This window comes from Phalacrocorax aristotelis, chromosome 7, assembly GCF_949628215.1.
Source record: "Phalacrocorax aristotelis chromosome 7, bGulAri2.1, whole genome shotgun sequence".
NCBI lineage: Eukaryota > Metazoa > Chordata > Aves > Suliformes > Phalacrocoracidae > Phalacrocorax > Phalacrocorax aristotelis.
The window spans coordinates 42,152,464-42,173,235 of record NC_134282.1 but is presented as its reverse complement, the minus strand read 5'-3'; the positions used below and the strand labels follow the sequence as shown (position 1 = coordinate 42,173,235).

General features: G+C 39.8%; 1 protein-coding gene across 1 annotated transcript; it reads right to left on the bottom strand.

The window, feature by feature from the left end:
• Nucleotides 1-263: 263 nt before the first annotated feature.
• On the bottom strand, nucleotides 264-20,313 carry GLDN (gliomedin). Its single transcript, XM_075100382.1, has 10 exons — nucleotides 19,880-20,313; nucleotides 17,644-17,695; nucleotides 15,354-15,371; nucleotides 14,121-14,228; nucleotides 11,906-12,052; nucleotides 11,110-11,235; nucleotides 5,924-6,004; nucleotides 5,717-5,842; nucleotides 4,816-4,966; nucleotides 264-1,501 (listed from the first exon to the last, which is right to left on the bottom strand). Exons 1-10 carry the CDS (start codon nucleotides 20,219-20,221, stop codon nucleotides 1,042-1,044), a joined length of 1,611 nt encoding a protein of 536 aa, XP_074956483.1. The 5' UTR covers nucleotides 20,222-20,313; the 3' UTR covers nucleotides 264-1,041.
• Nucleotides 20,314-20,772: the final 459 nt, after the last annotated feature.

The following is a 20,772-nucleotide window of genomic DNA, read 5'->3' as shown; positions in this document are numbered from 1 at the left end:
GTTGTTAACCTTAAGTCACTAAGCAGTATGATGAATACATGCATTCCTGCTCCAGCTATTTTATTTTTCTAAGAATAGCAGCAAAAGAAGTATACCCTTCATTTTATGAGTTCATTTGTACAGATGAATGTGGGGTATTTTTGTTTTTTTTAGAAATATACCTTATTGTAATTTAAATATAGCTATCAGCAAGTTATATAGTGGTATGGTTTACACGTCAGTGAGGTACAAGGAAGAGTCTGCAGCAACACAAGCAACTCAAACACTGTTAAAAAGGGAATTTTAATCATAAATTTTACATCTTTCCTTCAATTTTATACCTCATTAATTTTCTTCCCATGCCCATGCTTCATTTACTAAACACAATTTCATATATATTCAATATTTAATAATGCCATTATTCCCATTCTTCTTGTATTTGGGCTGGAGTTTGCTTTTGAATATGTAATAGTTGACTGGACTTGTCAAACTTGAAGCTTTCTGCTTTTTTTCTATTTAAACAACTATTTCCATCCCCACTATTTCTAATAGCTATATATCTTTGGCCAGAACAAAAAAAAAATGTTCACATAGAATCAGTGGAAAGTTTTATGTGAAAATAACAAAGGTATTTGTACACAGAAGTTTGTTATTTAGACGTTTATACTAGACCATACTCATGGACTAGAAAATAATTGCAGATACGATGATTGCAACTGAAAGTTATAAATAGCCTCTGCTGAGCACACAACCATGGAATAATCAATGTATTAGATATAATTATGAGCTGAATAATAGGGGAAAAACAATAGTAAGTCTGTGCTAACTGTGTGCCAGCTGCAATACTGAACAGCTATTCTTTTTAAAAGGCGAGAATGGCCTATATAATTGAAGTGTGTTTATTCAAAGTGCCTGTTCTCCCTTTTATGCACACACAAACCACCATCAGTTAACAGAAATGTATACCAAGTGAACAGACCCCCCCCCATGTGTATATCCTATAGCTTTAAATAATCTATTTAGTCAAACATAGCTCCCATACATGACATTTTAAAAATATAGTCATCTGCCAAAGTGTACAGGGTATACCATTAAGCTCCCATTCTCCCACGTATACAAATTCTTATCTCTTAGACTGTATGAAAGCATAGCAAGAACAGACTCTGAAGACCGTAACTCAAATCTTGCATCAATCTGCTTCTCTTTCAATAAATCAAAAGCAAAACTTACTGTCATATCCTTAGTATCAGTAACATACATAATGCCACATGCTATGAATGCATTACCAGCCTTGGACTTAGGATATGTAGTATTGATATGCCGAATGACTGAAAATGTTTCTTCATCGATATGTGCCACTATTATATTTTCATCAGCACTTGAGGCATATATAATCCAAAGACCCTTCTCATCCACTGCTACGTTGAAATACGTCTTCGAGTTAGAAAAGAGGTAGTTACGACGATGATATAAGGCATTTTCAATTAGCAGTGTGCCCAATGATACTTTATCAAGCCCAAGTCTGAAATGAGATAAAGCATTTAGTATGTTGTGTTAAAAATTCATTTATGCATGATTACTGATAGAAGCATTGTTGAAAATACATGAGTTCAAGGACCATTCTGATGTCTGTTAAGACGAAGCACCTTCCAAAACAACACTAGGAGAAAAGTCCAAAGTAGTAACCAATCTAAAAGGTGCACAAAAGCATGAACTTGCTTTGGTAGATTTCACTTTATTTAGTCTATAAGCTTTATTATCACTAAGATGAAAGAAGCAACTCATAGGAATGGGTATGAAAAAGAATCAGATACCAGGTGAAGGCCCAAACTTGTGAAGTGAGGGTTGTAGCAAAGTTTGCTTTCAACTAGGTGGGAACTAAAGGGAGAAAATGTGATTGACGAAATCAGTATGAATTCTGGGCAGGTTCACCTAGTCTTAAGAGTTCCTCTTTTGAAAACAGTTCAGATAATGCAGTGATGTGCTCAAGGAAACATCAAAGGAATAAAAATTCTACTTTTGCAGAGCCAAAGTTCTGACCTCATGCTGGCCTCCAACAGGACAGCCTGAATGTCTCATCTCTGATGTATAAAATTGTTTTTATTCCTTGACATTCCTTGATAGGATGATAATCTGAGGACAGCATCATTGAGCAGCTAAATTGAGTTCCCCTCCTAGTTTGAGAGGGTAACCAGCTACTATCAAGACACATTTGCAGTTAGCATTAAATCACTGAATAACAAAGTGCTTTAGCAAAGGCAGAGCGAGTATGCTTTATCCTTCTAAGTAACGCCTTCTGTCATGAAGCACATTTCATTGTCTGACTTCTGTCTAACTGTATAGCTTCATTCCTCAAACAGGAAAAACATTACTCAGTACAGGAATCTGCTACAGTTACAAAAGTTTTCTGAAAAGACAGGCTAATGACAGGAACATTTCATATCCAGGAACTTAAAATAGAAGGGAAAATACTGGAAGAGTAACTTTTCTGTGGAAGAAGTGTTGATAGCATATACTAGAAAAATCATCCTAAGAAAAGTGAGGAATTACTAACTAGCTGATTCTCCTCAGCTTTTGTAAAACTCATGTCTGCAGCAACTCCACATTCCAGCATCATGTATGTGCAATAAAAAAAAAAAAAAACAAAAAACCTCAAAGGCTGAGGAAGATTTCTGAGAAATGTGTATGTCAACCCAGTTAATCTTGTTAAGTGCTTCATTTTTGTAAATGACCTCATGCGAGGGCAAGGACTAGGAGGACAGCCCTTAGCAGCAATAGTCACAGAGAAATGCAGATTTTCTTCAAGATTTTTGTCTATATAGAGCCAACAAGATAAAAAAATATCTCAAGCGTAATTAGAAACATGCAAGATCTGCAACACAGAACACCCTGTCTTTTCCTCTTTTATGTGAAAATCCTGAAGGGAGCAGAAAAATGAGGTTTCATTCCTGAAGTTCTCTTCTGCTCCCCCAGTCGAGGACAGAAATTCTTTAAATCTTCTGGCACCTTGGGATAAATGGCAAGATATAGTGAACAGGGAACTCTAGCTACAAACACTTTTCTGATCACTGAAGTCAACCAAAAATAACAGAGGTGGGAAAGCATGTTATGAAACAAAGGAAGAAAGGATGAAGCAATCAATGTCAGAGATCTGATGATCATGACAAAACCTGCCAAAACGTCAGGCAAACCTCATTTTACCAGCTTTCAGATGTGACAGGAAACTCCTTTTAAATATTTTTTTCCACATTTGCAAAATGAACCAGCCAGGTCCTCACCTGTTCTTTCTATTAGATCAATATAAAAATTCCCAGAAGCTTTTCCGCAGCCCAAAATCAAGGACTTCACTGTCACAGAATTCAGAGCCTCATTCTATCTGTGCTGAAGGTAAATAATCTTAGCGTGAATAACTGAACAGAAAGGCCATCTCAGAGCACTTCTCAGAGAGGTTTTGAAAAATTCCACAAGAAGTTTGTGTTCATCTGTACATGAAGGCATTTCCCAATTAACAGTACTGAAGCAAAGGTGAGCAACCTCTGTCCTATCACTGTGTATTGCTTAGACAGAGGTTGTCTTTACAGATGTGTAAACAAAAAGCCCTAAAAATGTTTAAAGGAGGTTGCCAAAAAGTGGGCTTGTCTTTGGCAGAATAAATATTATAGAATCCAAGCAGCTTGCTCACATTCCTTGGCATCCAAATGAATACAGAAAGGCAGCGCTCACACCTGCTTGGGAATAGACATCAAAGTGTAGTAATGGTCTTGGCTCAAACATCAGAGTCGTGTAAGAGAACTTGAAAGCAGATGCAATCTTTCACTTGCCCTTGGACTGTCGTTCTTTGGCTCTTCCCACAAGACGAGATATTGTTTTTGATTTGTATTTTCTGGGTCTGTCCTCAGTAGAAACTGAAGAAAGAGGGATGTAATTCCCAGTTCCAATTCAGGGAGATACATTGGGAGAGTTGTAGGAACTTCTTATTACAAGGAAATCAAACAGTGGAGCCACTCCTCCACAATGGAATCTGCAATTCACCAGGTCGCCATGTCCTCAGCTGGTGCCTCTGCATTCCTCTGCACTAACAGCATTAACTCAACCCCTACCAGCTAAGAACAGTGCTATCCAAGAGCAAAGCGTGTGCATCAACCCAGCAAGCAGCTCTGGAAAGCCAAGTTCCACAAGTGGGCTAAAATCATATAACCACTCATCTGTGTGCCCCAAACTGCAACTGAACCAATTCTCATTCTGATGCAGGCAGATGCGCAGCTTATTTTTTAAAATCAAATACAGGGTTTTTTTTTTCTGACCCCCAACTTCCTTAGTTCATTTTTTTTCTCACAGTTATGAACACAGGAAAGAATCCAAGTGCAAGAACACCCACAGCAATATAATGTTTAGCAGAAACCCGTTGGACCCTGGGATAGCCAGAAGAAAAATCTGTGGTCACCTCTGCACATGGCATCTTGTTAATCTGGAGGCCCAGTTGTCCTATCGTGTAGTAACTGCTCAGGTTAACACAGAGCTTAAAGAACTGACTGTCACAACAGAGTAACGGACCTGGACTGCCCTCCCAGTTCCTCTCCTCCCACAGCATCTGCACACACAGGTGGAAAACCAGTGGCCCACATTCTAGTTACACATTGGAAAGAATTAGTTGTTCTGTTCTGGAAAGAATTCTGAACCATTCCTCCATTCTTCCCATTCTAGATAAGACCAAAAAGAAACATAAAATGCTACAATGAAAACAGCCTGCTTTTCTGAGGTTCGCCTCTGTCACTCTAAACCATTGCTCCTCCTTCTGCAACCTCACTTGCCTTAAGCCAACGATGTTTGACTTACTTCAGAATGACATTGGTTCCTCCCTTTTGATAGTACAGATGATTGTTTTGTACTGCATGACCACATCCATAAAAGAATCCTGTGATATTAATGATCCTGTAGCTGTCATTCAGCAAGGCATTGGAATTCTCATATTCTTTTATGGAGTTTCCTAAATGAAGGGGAAAACATGAAAAAAGGATTTGTTTGGTTCATCTAATTTTTAAATATCTACCCTAAAATTCAATCTCTACTGAAAGTCAACCTCAGTCAAATATCTGACAGACAACAGTTGTATTTTTGTTTTCAGTAGTGATTCAACTTGCTGGAATGTGATAAAATAATCCAGAGACAAACACCAAAAATATCTATAGAGGTGGCATTCAAGGGCCTGTTTCCCACAGACCTGATGGGCCCTAATTCTGAACACAGTTGGTAAATACACATAAAATACTTCCTTTCTCCACCTAGGTCCTGGAAATTTTCCTCCACTAAATGTATCTCTTGCAGCATCTGATTCATTTTCATGCCTAGCTAAATGAAAAGGCGAAACTCCTAGCTACAATTTAGGGAAGTAAAGCCATAGGAAACTGTTGAAAGAAAAGAATAAAAAAGCATGAATAACAGGCATTTATGTAAACTTGGGTTGGTTAAAAAAAAAAAACCAACTAAAATCCTCAAACTACTTTCAAAATCTGATGTTGACTCTGAAAATGTCTAAAGATACTACAAATGCATATAGCTATATGTATAGTCAGATGTTACGGAAATATGTCAGGTAATATAGAAAATATTCTGAAAAAGACGTGGGTAAAAAACCCATCATACTTGATTAGAAATATTACTTAAGTTAGAAGGAATTAAGAAAGCAGTGTTAGTATAACAACTGATTTTTGATCAGCAACTACTACTACTAGTGTACCTGAAAAATGCATGGTAAGCCAAATCCTTTCATCGCTTATATTTGTGGGTTCCCGCATCCAAGTTCCAAACGTTTGCTGTACACTGACAAAGTGAACAGGACTTCCTACAGACGTTATGACACATTCTAGTAGAGAAAAAGCACATGTCTGTAATCTGTGGCACTAAAACAGTAAGTAGCAGTTAGTCATGTTCTGTGGCAGGTTACCAGGTTTTTTTGAAGGACCAGGCATTCTTTCTTCAGCTTTTCCAGACAGGGTATCATCATTCGGTACAGCACACGTCTCACCTAGAGTTGAGAGAGAAAGGGTAAAGCATGTCATTTTTCTATATTTGACATGAGACATGCACATCAGTGAGTCCACTAAAATAAAGGAATGACAATGGGGATTTTGTTTCATCTGGGGAAAAAAAAGATTACGTTGATCTGGTCATTAAATGAGATTTAAAAAGACCTGCTCTCACTTCTGCCAAGGAAACAAAGTGTTCGCTGGGTTTGTTTGCTTCAAGTTGTCAGGCTGACAGTCAACTTTGAGGAGTAACCAATTTTGCTCAACAGATTTAATTCCTCCGCTGTGAATTTCTAAGTAGCTGCTTAGAAAGACAGAGTTGCCCCTTTCCTTAGACAACTTCAGACAACTGAGATAGCTGGTTGATTTAGCAGTAAATATCAAGAATGCTTTCTTGGAAACGAGCGATGGTTAAACTCAAAAGCTTCATGCCCAAATCTACATATACCAGCAGAGGGGGTGTATTCTGCAGGCAACACTGGAAGTTTTGCTCATGTTGTTAATGCCTTAGACAGTAATAAAGTACTAACATACTAACACACTGAGCACATAATGCACAAGAATGCAGGTCAGTCATCCGTGCCATTAAAGAAGCAATATGAAAGACTAAGGGAAATTTATACACTATATTCCTTATACACATAGAAATGGTTCACATTAGAAACAAATAAACACCTGGAAACGTTTTTCCCCACCCCTCAGCAATTTAAAGAGTAACTGTTTGGGTTTTCTCTTAGCATTTACTGTTAAAGCAATGCCTGAATGAAATTATGTATGGACCTTTTTCTGTAAGCCCAAATACCTCTTCTGCCTTTAAAACAAGGCAGCACATTTCAGTTTGCTTAGAACAAATAACCACAGAAAGCAGTTCCCAGCTCTTTGCTGAGGGTATCCTGATTTCACTGTAGCCTTGTTTTGTAATTCTTCTTAACTTTCATCTCTTTACACTTTTCATACTGCTTGACATGCATTCTTCAGGCAGGCATTTTTGTTGTTGCCTTCCAATATATTTCAGGGATTTACAGGGCTGTCATGAAGCTTAAACGAGAAAGAGTAAAAATATGAAATAACTATAAAGTAATGCTGAAAGGGTACTGTGACATTCAGGAAAGAAAGGACAGCTTACAGTGCACTGTTGTTTTTTCCTTTAGGTTATATCCTCTCTTTATTCATGCAGAATGAAACTACACCAAGAAAGAGCAAGAACAACACATATTTCCCCTACCCATTTATTTAGGGCATCTGGTGGTATGACATTCACATTTGTAAGTGATCACAGCATATCTCCAAAATAAGGCACAAACAGTCAATCCAACCATGGGAAAATGACTGTCTATAGCTAGAATCTAACAATCCCTCTAGCTCCCTTTCCAGCTTCTGATCTCAAAATACGGTCAAAATATCTCAAAAAAGGAACCCACTTGGGAAATTATAAGTTGCAATGCACAAGCCAATTTTCTTAGGCTGAGTCTAATAGATACAGTGAACTGAATGAGCAGTTCCCTATACAGTAGTTTATCTAAGAGTATAGAATAGTCAAGGACCAGATCAGTGTTTGTGGTGAAGCTGAGTGCACTATTTGCATTTGAGAATATTTGCAGTACTCTGAGGACTTCCAGCTGCATGAAACAGAAAGCAACTGAGATTAAAAAGATAGTTTTCAATCAGAGACTCTTATGTGAAATTTTCACTGCTTTCTTTCCATCAAAAAAAAGATAAATATCCTACTGATTCCTATCATAAAATATTCTGGCTGAGAGTTAATAGAGTTTACAAGACATTAAAACTATTGATCTGGTCTGTCTGGGGAGGGTGAGAAGGATGGAGCGAGGGAGTATGGAGCAGGGATGTTTTGTTTCTTTTCAATTTAGCTAACAGTACCATTGAGAACTAATTAGGTAGAAGCTCAGGTGTATTTTTCTCCTCTCTTAAAGACAAAGTTCTACCTGATTCAAAATTTAATTTAAAGAAACCATTCTTGTATTCTTATGTAATAAGCTAATTACAGTTGTAAATCATCACTCATTCTGTTTTCTTCAAAGGGATATGAATATTTAATTACAAAAGCTGTTTTATTCTTTGAATTTTGGTAATAATATCTTGCAGCCTACTGACTCATAAACCGTAAATGCTCATTGTGGAAGATCTCATCTTTGCAGAGTTATTTGAGTATTACTCCCATTTGCACACCAAGATTTAAAATCCATCAGAAATCCACCAGATAGCTTATCTGGCAAAGCACTTCAGTCTGTTTCAACACTTGAAAAGAGGCTACCTGAGTAAATGGTCCAATTTTGTCTTGTACAACAGTTCATGCATTTCTGAATTTCAAATAGGATGAGATTTCTGCTCCAGCTGTCTACTTTCCATTGTAAGGAGGCTTTTTGGGCTCTGTTCTGATACTTCAATGCCCAGAAGCTCCCGACTGAGGTTCTTACATGCTGCTACAATTACAATTACATGCTATATTAAAAATAAGAGGCGGAAACAATTTATATATGTTCCACCCAGTATTAAATGTTCACTTGTTAATAGCATTTATAATATTTTAAAAAGATTTTTCAGCTCAACAAACTGTGCAGAACGATTGTGACATAAAAACGTATCACCCTGTTGATGGTGAGACATACAAATTGTTCTGCTTGTTTCACATTTAATATCTGCATGAAGTTCTTGTGCATACCATTTTGGTATGCCTATCAAGAAACTACATTCCCGATTACAAAAGAAACCCCGCTTTACCAAACACTGTCACAGATAACTCTCTTTTCCAGAGATGTGGAAGATTAGTAATTGAGACATCCTTTGCTATTCTTTTATAGGATCACTCTGAGCTCCCTGAAAACAGCTGGGAGAAAAATTCATCCCAGAACTGTAGAGGTAGCAACAGTCACAGAAATCCACAACTATCATCCCGAATGCCATACCATCCAGGGGTATAAAACAAGAACAGGCAGATCCAGTGTGTAGATCCAAAACCAAAAGTTTGCTTCCATTCTCAAGCTGGAGTAAGCTAGAAATACAATGCTGTTCTTGCACCAGCTTCTCTTTGCTTTCCATACTCAGCCAATACCTTGAACCAAAATTTTCCAGTTATCACAATACCACAATAGTTGTAAAACCCATGCTCCTGAGCATCCAAACAATCAGCTCCTCTCACCTTCTACTGCTAATTCTGTACTGGCCAAAAAAAAAAAAAAAAAAAAAAGAAAAGAGGCTCTCCTCTTGCAGTATGTAGAAATAATTTGAAATGCAAATCTCAAAACCAGATTTTTTTTGAGAGAGAGTCTTCAGGAATATATGATAACATTTTTTGCCAAAATTTTCATTAAGTCCAGCAACTTCAGACATCCATCTTGAAATACTTTTAAAACATGGCTGCTGATTTTCACAACAAAATGAGTAAGAACACCCTTGATTTCCAAGCACCAGCCTTCCCAACCGCACCCACTCTCCCTGCCCCGTGTGCCTGAACTGGCACTGAAAAGCATTAGAAAAATCAAACCCTCATTTAATACTTCTAATTCAAAACAGAATTGTTTAGAGCATTAGAGAAGTCAAAGATCACAGAGATTACATTTTCTTTTCAATGTTGTTGAAAATAAAGTTGATTACAAAAGTCGCAAATACTTTCACAGAGTCTCAATGTCCCTGTTAACCTCTTAGAAGCTATTCGCACTCAAATGTGCAAAAGAAATTCAAAGCCTATCTGAAAAATCCAATTTAAAATGAAATTTATCTATGATAAATATAAATATCTGTACAAGTATAGTAAGAAATGTGTTTACCATAGAAGGTTTTTAGAATATGAATATAGTCTTTGGTATCATGTTGACACAAACACTTTCTTCCACCAAGTATTTAGATATTGTTAATGTATTTAAATCCATATAAACTTCAGGCATGGAAAAAATATGCTCAGTACACTATATCTGTTGATGTATTTACAAAATCCACTGTTTGAGACTGCAGAGTACTTCCAGCCAGCCATCTGCTGAAGGAGGAGATATATGCCAACTAACTTTCTCTATATGTGCTCCACACAGCAGAGGCAGCACTACTCTTTAAAAGCCACATACGGGCACATGAGCGCACACACACACACGGATTTTATCTGAGTCACAACTTCAATCTATTTGAAGAAAAGATCTTCTAAGACATGGGTAGAAGTTGTTACATGAAACACTGACGTGGACATGGTTTTTCAACAACCCACAATATCAAGTTCAATCTATGAGGGTTAATTGATATCCAGCACACCTGAAAACCATGCCAGAGATATCTCATGCAAACTCTTCATTACATCAGCACCTAATCAGTGACTTTTTGCTGAAGTGGAGCAGCTGCTATACAGTCTATAACCTGGTAGTCTGCATGCTCATATTTTGGTTCTAACAGTATCTGCTGTGCAATTTGCAGCCACAGTTTGAAGGGAATCTACTCTGTCTTTAGTTTTTCCTTTCTGAATATTGGAATTAGCCATATATCTCACCAACACAGCTACAGTAAAGGAAATAAAAGGGCCTCATGATCCACCATTCATTCAGAATATAATACTGATAAAAAGCAACAAAGGAAAAGAAATAAAGATTGCCCTGCTCCAAAGCTTACGTATTCAAACGGACCCAAGTCTCAGAGAATCCTTTTGTATTCCTCCAGCTTCTAAAATTCTTAGCTAATTCAAACTTGCTTCAGTTCTGCCAATGATCAGGCAATTTCATTTTATAGAATACAGTGAAACGTAGACTGGTTAACAGGTGTATATTTACATGTAAAATTAAAATTCAGCGCTTAAAAACTAAAAAATTTTAACTGCATTTCTCTTCCTTTCCAAGTATACCCCATTAAAAGAAATCACCATGTGTAAATACTTTGCCTGAGCATTAGCATAGCACAATTAAAAGACTAATACTGGACATAGCTTGCTGCCTTATCCAAATTATATTTCAGCAAAACACCTAAGCACATACACAGCATTAAGTTTGTGCAGTTTTACTGACGCCAGCAAAATTAAACACATGCTTACTGTTTTGTGAGACCTGGAGCAATGGTTTTAATCTTGAACCTGTTTATAATACTAAAAAGAACACTAGGAAGAACTAACCTGTGCATTTGCTGCTGTATATGTTCTCCTGAAGCTGTGCTTTACCTTTATCTTTACGTTTTCCTGGAGGCCCTGGGGGTCCAGGTGGTCCAGGGGGCCCAGGTGGTCCAGGTTCACCTTTTGCACCTGGGTACAAAACAGAGTACAGTGTTGCAGGCCCTGTAGGCAACAGGCAACCTGCAGAGAACTATATGTGTCCTCATGACAGACTTTGAGATATCTCTAAAACAGCCTCTCCCTTCTGAAGAGGTCTCTGCATACAGAACACTAGGATGCTGTTTGTTAGAAGGTGAGCGATACAGATCTTCACAAGTTGTAGGATATCAATGCAATTTATCTGTCTGTATTAGAGGTACATTAGAGCACTGTTGCCTTCTACTTACTGTATTCTAAGACTTCAACTTCAGAGGCTACAGTGCTGTAATTTTACACAGCTTATATTTGTGGCTGCTTCATATATTCCTGAGTGTAAATCTAGCCCTCATTTTCTCATAGAAAAATAAAACTACACTGCAAGAAAGAGCAGAAAGAGGTCAACTGTCTGGAATTGTACTGGAAATCGTGAAATTCATGTACACCTCAACCCAAAGCCCAAGCAGAAAAGTTTTTTTGAAGACTTGCATTACAAAGAGAACATAATCTCCTGGGCAGAAAAATACTCAGACTTCACTGTGGATAACATGGTCATGCAGGTTGGTCCTACTCTTGCAGATCACATTCATGCTTCAAGAGCAGAGTATATCTTTTTCTGCCAAGTACATATTGCAATAGAGCTCCTAAGAGTACTTCTTCCTACCTTCTAATATCACATCATTGTTTGCATCCCCCTTTTCACCCTTGGCTCCTCTTGCACCTTTTCCTCCTGGCATGCCATCCTTGCCAGGTAAACCCATTTCTCCAGGTTCTCCTTTCTGTCCTTGATCACCTTTTGGTCCTGGTATACCTACAAATAAAAAGCATTTCAGTACCAAGAACACCATTCCAATATTAAGCATCAATCAACACATTTTTTTAATACAAAAAGGGAATTCACTCTAGTTGGTTTTTTTCACCTGTATTTAACTGGATAGCTGTAATTCGTTCCAATTTCAAAACAACGTTGTAACCTAATATGAAGGGAAACCGTGTACGATCCATTTGGTACAAGTAATACATTCTTCACCTGATCTCAGTTTTGAACACGAAATATACAGACCTGGGCCTTGTTAATACTGGCTGGCAAAATTCTGGGTAAGTAGGAATACTAAGGAAAGATGTGAAGTAACTTATTTTGTCACATGTGTAAGGCATTAAAGAAGGGCATTTTCATGGTTCTTCTAGACTTTTTCTTACAGTCATTGTGCACTAACGTTACAGTGCACGTTGCACTTTTAACATTTTCCATTGTCCCAACAGAGCATTGATACAGCTACCCAGTAACATTTCATGTAGCTACTGGAACCCTCCCTCTATGCATGGTAGAAGCATGATCAGTGCGTATACTCTTTGCGCTTGATCATGTAGTAAAGATAGATATTTAAAAGATATCCCTTTGTAGTAAGGAAAACAGTGGTGTGTTCATACAACTGAAACATCGAAACTTTGCACCCTCGACTTTTGCGGCAGTTAGTGTTTTCTTGCTTTAGGAGGAAGAAACATAAAACAGTTGTACAAATAGAAACATCAATGTTCTCACAGGCATAGGTTTCAAATAAATTACATTTATTAATACTTGAGAAGAAAATGCTTGGTTTTCCACATATGGTTTTAATATTTAAATTGATTTTGTGAAATCAGAAACAGAATTACAGTATGGGGGTGAAATCTGAAACGTGTCTTTGGCACAATTGCCACCTGACTCTCTGAAGACCAGTTCTCTCTCCCAATTTTAAAAATTCGTTGAGGATACTAAAGTGACAGACCACGTAATGTCTCAAGATAGATTAGACAATTGTTCCGTTTGTACCTGCCAGCAAGCCCACACAGCTAGGTGCAAAAGCCAGCGTAATAGATGGGCCGCTATAAATGCCAACCCGCTAATATCAGCCTGTCTACTCATCAACATACCCTTCCTCTTCTCCACCCCCTCTCGGTTCTACCATTCTGTTGCCCTTGTGCCCCCTTACCCTCCTACCACACACAGCCTGCTGCTTTCTCACTCTGCCTTGAAGGCACCAATTATCCATCAGCGCTCGCACATAGCTATTGTGCATCACCAATTACTGCTTTACAACTTCACAATAGTTTACAGGCTCTGAACACAGTAACTGCTTACCGCCATTGCAGCTACTGCACAGTGATCTGTTGAACCTCACGTGCCCAGTCTACTACTGTTCTCTCTAGCCAGCCCTGTTCCATTTCCTCACGTGCTGATGAGCTGGACAGCCAAGTGACAACAGCACTCCCGCTGCTGGTTCCCTCTGTTCTTAGCGGAAACGTGTCATTGTGAAATCAACAAGTTAGACGAAATAGTTTCCTTGACCAACATGAAAGATTGCTTGTGGGCTATACGCAGCCTATGGGCTATTTAGCAGAGCTGCCTCATCTGTGTCAGCTACATTAAAATAGTACCTGAGACCCTACTGCATTACAAAGTTTATCTGAGACTAAATAAAAATGCTGCTCCAAGGTTTATATAACAACTTCCACCCCCAAACTCTGGCTTTCTTTTTTTAAGATGTCTAAAGTCAAAGGGCCATTGTGTTGGCAGGTTGATGGAATGGAAATATTCTTACAATAACAATATTTACTAGCAAGTTCAGAATACTGAGATTCAACTAAATGCATTCAATAGCTTTAATTTGCAATATTCTGTAGTGTATGTATAGCATCTTCCTCACTGTGGAGTAAGTCTGAAGTAACCTACACCAAAGTTTAGTGTAAAACAATGAATGCTACAGAATTCTGCAACATGGACCTTCTTTAAAACATTGAAACCCTTCTCCCCCTACAAAGGTCTAAAAGTAACTACACCTGAATATAACAGTAAAGAAAGGATTTCTTTTTTAAACAACCACCAGAAAAAAAAATACCTATTTTTCCTCTTTTTCCATTTATTCCTGGTTCTCCCTTTTGTCCTGGTATACCTGGGACACCATCTGATCCATTGTAGCCGGGCAGCCCATCAAGTCCAGGAGGCCCTGAGCAAACAAAACAGCACAACTGAATTTTCACTGTTAAATAAAATTTATCTTCATCTCTACTAAGGGGGGGTGTGTGTGTATATATATGTATTCCTTAGACATACAAAATCCACTAATTGGCCATTATGTTCTCCATGCCAATAAAGTGTCCTCCAACAAAAAACCCACCACCAAACCAAACAATACAAACACCCACCCACAACAAACAAACAAACTGTGAAACCAAACGTAAAGGTAAGGTGCTTTTTTACCCTGGCCTTAGTTTAAGAAAACTGACTGCAATGAATCCTGTACACATTTTAAATTAACGCCAGCACAGATCAGCTTTTTGGATTCCACTTCAAGGACAAACACAGTGGGGGCCCATCCTATTTCTGAATTTCACAGTGACTATAACACCTTCCACAAGCCCCATAGGCTTTAAAGTTGCTTATGATATTAGCCAGACTAATCTAACACAAGAAAAGCATTTACCTACTTGTCCAGAGTACTGTAGTGCCAAACCACAATCGGTTGATACATCACTCCCTCTTCATTGCTATTTGAACCCCCACAAACAAAAAGCACCCGATACTTTTCTGATACAGAGAATTATTCTAAGCAGAACCACAGCTAAAGTAGCACAGAAATAAATCAAGTAACCATTCTTATAGCCTAGCAACCACACCAGTGGGAGCAGAAAGAGAGAATTAAATAAGAAAGGAGGAAAGTTATGGAGAAGGCAGGAGGCTGGAATCAGTAACCCATATTTTTTAAAGAGATGTTTTTAGTGTTAAATTACAATATCAGTTTCCTTGGGGTTTTTTAAATATATATACTCCTCTCTTCAGCCAAATGCTACTTACTTCATCTGGTTTTGATCAAGTATGTTTTAGCAAATGTGAAACTATGCTATTGCCTCCACTAGAAAAGTATAATGTCCAAAACCTCCCCCCTCTCAGAAGGGGCATGAATTGACCTAAATAGGAAAATTATAAAGGCAGGCAGTCATTCAATCCTCCTTCATTCTAATTAGCAAAGGAAGACTATTCTGTAAAAGATACATTTCTACATTTCAACATTTTGTACCAGCAACTGTTACAATCACCCAAAAATGTTACTGCAATTGGACAAGTATCTTACCTGGGGGACCCGGGGGGCCTACAACAAGAACATGCAAAAGAACACATAAAAGAAGAAATAGTGAGTTTAACCTATCAAGAAAACAAAAAGCAATTCCAAACTGAAATGATTAGCATTAGATCAGAACATTGCAAAATTAACACCTATGGGTTTAACTGGTTTGTATTATAAACAACTAATTGTGCATTAGCAGAAAGTCAGACTTACTGAAAGGGTATCCTTAAAAGCAATAACATATATACATACATGTTGCTTTTTGCAAATTTCAGTCGATAAAGGTTTGACAAACAACCACCTCTACAATGTAATCTCACTTTGCAATGCCATGGTTGTAAGGCACCTAACAATCTTTAAATTTCCTTTATGTAAGTGTTCTCCAGGATCCTGTTGTGGTAGATGAAGAATAGCTTTACAATACTGATGAATGTCAGAATTAAAAATCCTGTTGAAAATACACAGTAAAAGTACATGCCGCACTCCTCTGTGTTTTATGGGTATTTTATTGCAGTTCAGGATTCAGACTAATTAAACAGAGAGAAAAAAAAAGAAAAAAGGTCTTGTCAAGCCTATTAACTATGTCTAAATCACAATCAGGCTTTTCACATGTAATTGGTCTCCAGACTGGACCAAGCTCCCCATAGAACCTGGTTGATGTGTTAGAATCTGGACTTGCTTCAGTTATTCAGCAACATGTAATACAAAAATATCTATCTCACTCTCTCTGACTTAGTACAAATACAGGGCCTTAAAGACAGGAAAGAATAGCAGGCAAGAGTAAAGCAAGGTAAACCAGAAAATGTTTCTGTAACAAGATTTATCTTATATGATCCCCAATACACGTTAAAAACAAACAAACAAAAGAACAACAACAAAGGAAAACCACAAACAGGAAAAGCAGGTTAGAAGAATACAAAGAAAGGTGGTAGCTGCAAACAAAGAGCCAAATTAGTTCTGCAGACATTTTTACCAGCCAACAAAGTACTGTCTTGTTTCAACAAAACTCTCTACAACAGAAAATAACAGTAATTACTAGATTTCCCTAAAGATGACAATTTTCAGCATTAATTAGAAAGCATTATTAGTAAAGTGAAAACCATTTTATAGTACCATTACAGCAATTATCCCTTTTAATCAGTACAGCCAGTAATATCAGTTAACATCTTTCTGCCAATTTTCCAGTAAATGACCATTTTTTCCACACTACAATGTTAAGTCCATTAGTGCATCCAATTACTTCTTCAACTCAAAAACTGAGGCTCTTGATTATCCTTTTGTAATCATAAGATAAACTAGAAAGGTGCTTGAAAAGTAGCAAAAGTCTCAGAGGCCTCTAGCAGAGAAAGCCAGTAATAGAGACAAAGTTTAATACTGTCAAGAGAGCAAAAAGGTGCAGAAAGAACCAAAGTAGCAGGAGTCTGGACCCCAGAGAAATAAACCTCTAGTTTATCTATGGTTCAGCCTCAGTTGCAGTCAGGACTGATGTACAGTTTCAGAAGTAGTATCTAACATCTGTGTGTACTATGGTAATTCTCCTTTACGTTCAGATCAGTTGACCCAAATTTACCTTATAGCCATTTCGAAATACAAACCAGACAGCAAGTGAAGTGTTTTCTTAAAGTCATAAAAAGTAGCTTATTTCCAATCTCATTTCCAAAAAGAACACAACTCAGTCTGTTATAGACTTCAAAGCTGGGCCATAGCCCTTAGCTGGCTAATACCTGACATGCTCTTCACCAAATCACATAGAATCTTCTCAAATCTTCTCTTGTTCCAGCCATCAGCTGTTCCAACACCTCACTGGTAACACGGGAAACCCAACATCCTGTTATCGTGGTCCAAGGAAGGGGAGGCAAACACACTCCCCATCTAAGCCCCACTACTCCACAACAGTTACAACAATGGAAGCAAGATTCTATACCATATATGTTCATCCCCTGTTAGCCTTGAAGTATGGGGACATACACAAAAATACCAAGACTAAACCTCAACTAGTATTTTAAACACCCAAATCTATTAAATTTACTTATGAAAATTACATGGGAAAGAAATAGCTCCAAGTAAACATCAGCTGAACTCCTTAAATTCCAGCATTTATAGTAAATAGGTATAGATAAGTCCCAAAAGAGCATGTTATCTTGTTTAAAATAAATAACCCAATTGATATGTAAATTCCGATAAAGTAAATAGCATAGTTCTTTGACATAGCCACTGACCTCAAGTTCTTGAAAAACATTGTCATTCGGTATTCCTGAAGGTGACTCAGGTATAATGCTTAAGGCAATAAACATACCTGTTAAGCATATCCCTTTTGTGCTGTTACATAAATCCACCATCACTCGGACCTAATATTGCATAGAAAATAAAGTTGAAAACAATGCATGCCATAAAATTATCTAGTTTACTCTGCCTACAGAAATAACTCCAAAGACAAACATACAACTGTCCACCCTGTGCTTATGAGGATAAACTATTCAGAACTGCCTTAATATTGTGACACCATCCACCTCTTCCAGCAGTGTTTCTCTCATAGGAATCTGCTCAATATACCTTACTGAAAATATGAAGAAAATAATGGGCGGACAACTCCATACATCATCTAGGCACTAATGTTCACCCATTACTGTCAAACAGGCGTGGTTGTCCATGCATTGTCTCTGCCAGTGGAAGGTATTAAAAGCCAACATCAGCCAATAAAAATTACATTCAATTTTATTTTATGTTTGTATCAAATGATGTATACTTTTCCAGCATAGCATATCCAGTGAGGAAGATGACCTATGTTCCAAGTAAGTGATTTCTTATCTTGGAATAACTTTCGCCCATTCAAAATACTTAATCTCAGCAATGACAGACTTTATAAAAACCAAGCTGGAGGAGACATTCATACAGATGCTTTTAATCTAGAGTAGACTAAAAGTTATCAGTTAAAAAGACATCTTTACAAAATACATGGGGTTTGGCCAGGCAAACGTTCATGTTACATGTCCTGCCTGCTGAGAGTCAACACTCCAAAGAGTCCTGCAACTCATCAAAACATCCAGCAGAAATGAGAATGTTATGAACACAAGCACTGGACATGCCTCAACTGTTTATAGGAAAGTCTGCTGTTTATAGTCTGAAAAGAAAAATATTATTATTTCAGGGCTGTACAATATGTGACAATTTATGACCATATTTACCCAGTTGCACATGTATTCGTCTTTGTACAATTACTCTATCTACAAATAATGGAATGCACTAGTCCCAAAAGACAGAACGAACAAGTGTAAGTCAATCAGAAAGGCAGACTGATGTTTAGTCCTAGCAGGGTTATTTGCCGCTTTCAATCTGTATTTTTAAAATTAATGCATCATTAGCTTCAAGTGACAAATCTAACAGACTCAAATAAAGGACAAGTATTTTGATTGCAAGTATTCTGTTGCTGCAAAATCAAACTATATTTGACTACGGATTTCAATTCTGTCAGATACATACTGAGAATTTACTGGATTCCAGGCTGTACTAAAACAGCTCTTACGTTCCAAAGTTTTAGACTCAATTTAAATTAGCCAAGAAGAGCTAACTGGTCTTGAATATCAGAATTTGCTGGTTCTCTTCCCCCTCACACCCCTCAAAAACACGTGGCTTCTACCCTGTAATTTGTAAAATACACATTGTCCATGTGTGCTCTAATTCAAACCACATTTTAATCCAGATGGTTTTGTTGAGGTTGCTGAAATGATTACAACTTGCTTTGGGACCCTCCAATTATCTCAGCAGCATTATTCTTACCAATCAGTGCAATTCAGGTGACAATTAAAAAACATGGCACTCAAGCGCTTCCTTTTTCTATCTATTCAAAGTTTTTCAACTATATGACCTACATATTTTTTCAGCTACATGACCTAGTTCCTCCCAAGCAAGGATAATCTTGCCACTGAATTGCAAAAAACTATGCAGTGTTGCCAAAGGACATACAGCTCTCCTCCATGAGCGGTGCAGAGATTTAAAAATCTGACACCTTGGAAACTGGAAGGCTGACTTCTTATTGCAACTAAACTTTTGAAGTTTCATTAAATCCACGCTACTAACAAACAACTTCGCTCCATTTGCCTACCTAACTACCGTTTTAAAAGTTTAATCATAACCTGTAAGCTATACGGCCCCTCAACTCCTAGCACCTCAGCGTTTACAGCCGGCAGCCACCGTTTGGCAGGCGCTGCGCTCCCCCAAGCACCGGCTGGGTGTTTTGCCCCACGCGAGCCTCGCAGCGGCCCGGACCTGCCGCCGCCAACGGGAGCGTCCCCCCGCACGCGCCGTGGGTTCTTCGGGCCGAAGCCGGGCCCAGCCTCAGCCCGGCTCTCCCCGGGGCTCCGGGCCGGTACCGGGGGGGCCAGCGCCGGCGCTGCCGGCTCTCCCCCCACCCCGGGTCCCGCCGCCGCCCCCGCCCTCGCCCCGGCAGGAGCCGGCAGCGGCGCGGCCCCCCGGAGGGCAGCCGCAGGCGGTGCCGCCCCCCAGCCCCGCCGGGGCGGGCGCCTCCGCCCTACCGGCACCATGGAGTAGGTCATCAGCATGAGCATCTCGTCGTTCTCGGCGCGGACGTGCCCGCGGGCGCGCTCCCCGCGGCGGCTCCGCTTGCTGCGGGCGGCGGGTGGGGGGCCCCGGCCGGGCCCGGGCCCGGCGGCGGGTGGGGGGCCCCGGCCGGGCCCCAGCGGGTCCCGCAGGGAGCCGTTGGCCGCGCCGGGCCGCGCCGCCTCCAGCTCCCGCAGCGCCGCGCCCAGCTCCCGCCACTGCGCCAGGAGGAAGAGCGTCCCGGCGGCGCTGAGCGCCGAGAGCAGCCCCAGGGCGGCCAGCAGGCACGGCAGCGCCCGGCCGCCCGCCGCCTCCATCGCCCCGGGCCGGCTGCCGACGGACGGGCGAGCCGCCGCCGCCGGGGAGGGATTTATGTCCCCCCGGCGCCGTGGGACGCGGGCCGGGCGGAGGGGAGTGGCGGCGGGCCGGGAGCCGCCGGAGCGGAGCGGGGGAAGAGAGGAGGCAGGGGCTGGGGGCGAAGGGAGGGGGGGGAGGGAGGGGGCGCCGCCGGGCAGGGGGGTCGCGGCCCCGGCAGCCTCCTCCCCGCTCCCACGGCGGGACCGGGCGCCCGCGGTCACGTCCCCGCTCCCAGGGAAGCCAGGCGTGATTTCCAGAGGGGGAATGCCTGGTACAGCCCGTAGCTGCCTCTGTCCCCAGTCACTGCATACTTTTAAGCGACTCAAATTGCACATGAGTTTTTTCCAGGTATCAAGATTTTCATTAACTTCATTGCCCAAAGGTGTGATGCAAGCACGTAAATGATACTGCGTAGTAAAAATCCCTCCTTTATTCACATACCATCATTCTGCAGCTCATATGAGCACTTTGCTATTTTAAGAACATCATATGTCATTCAATAACATTTTAC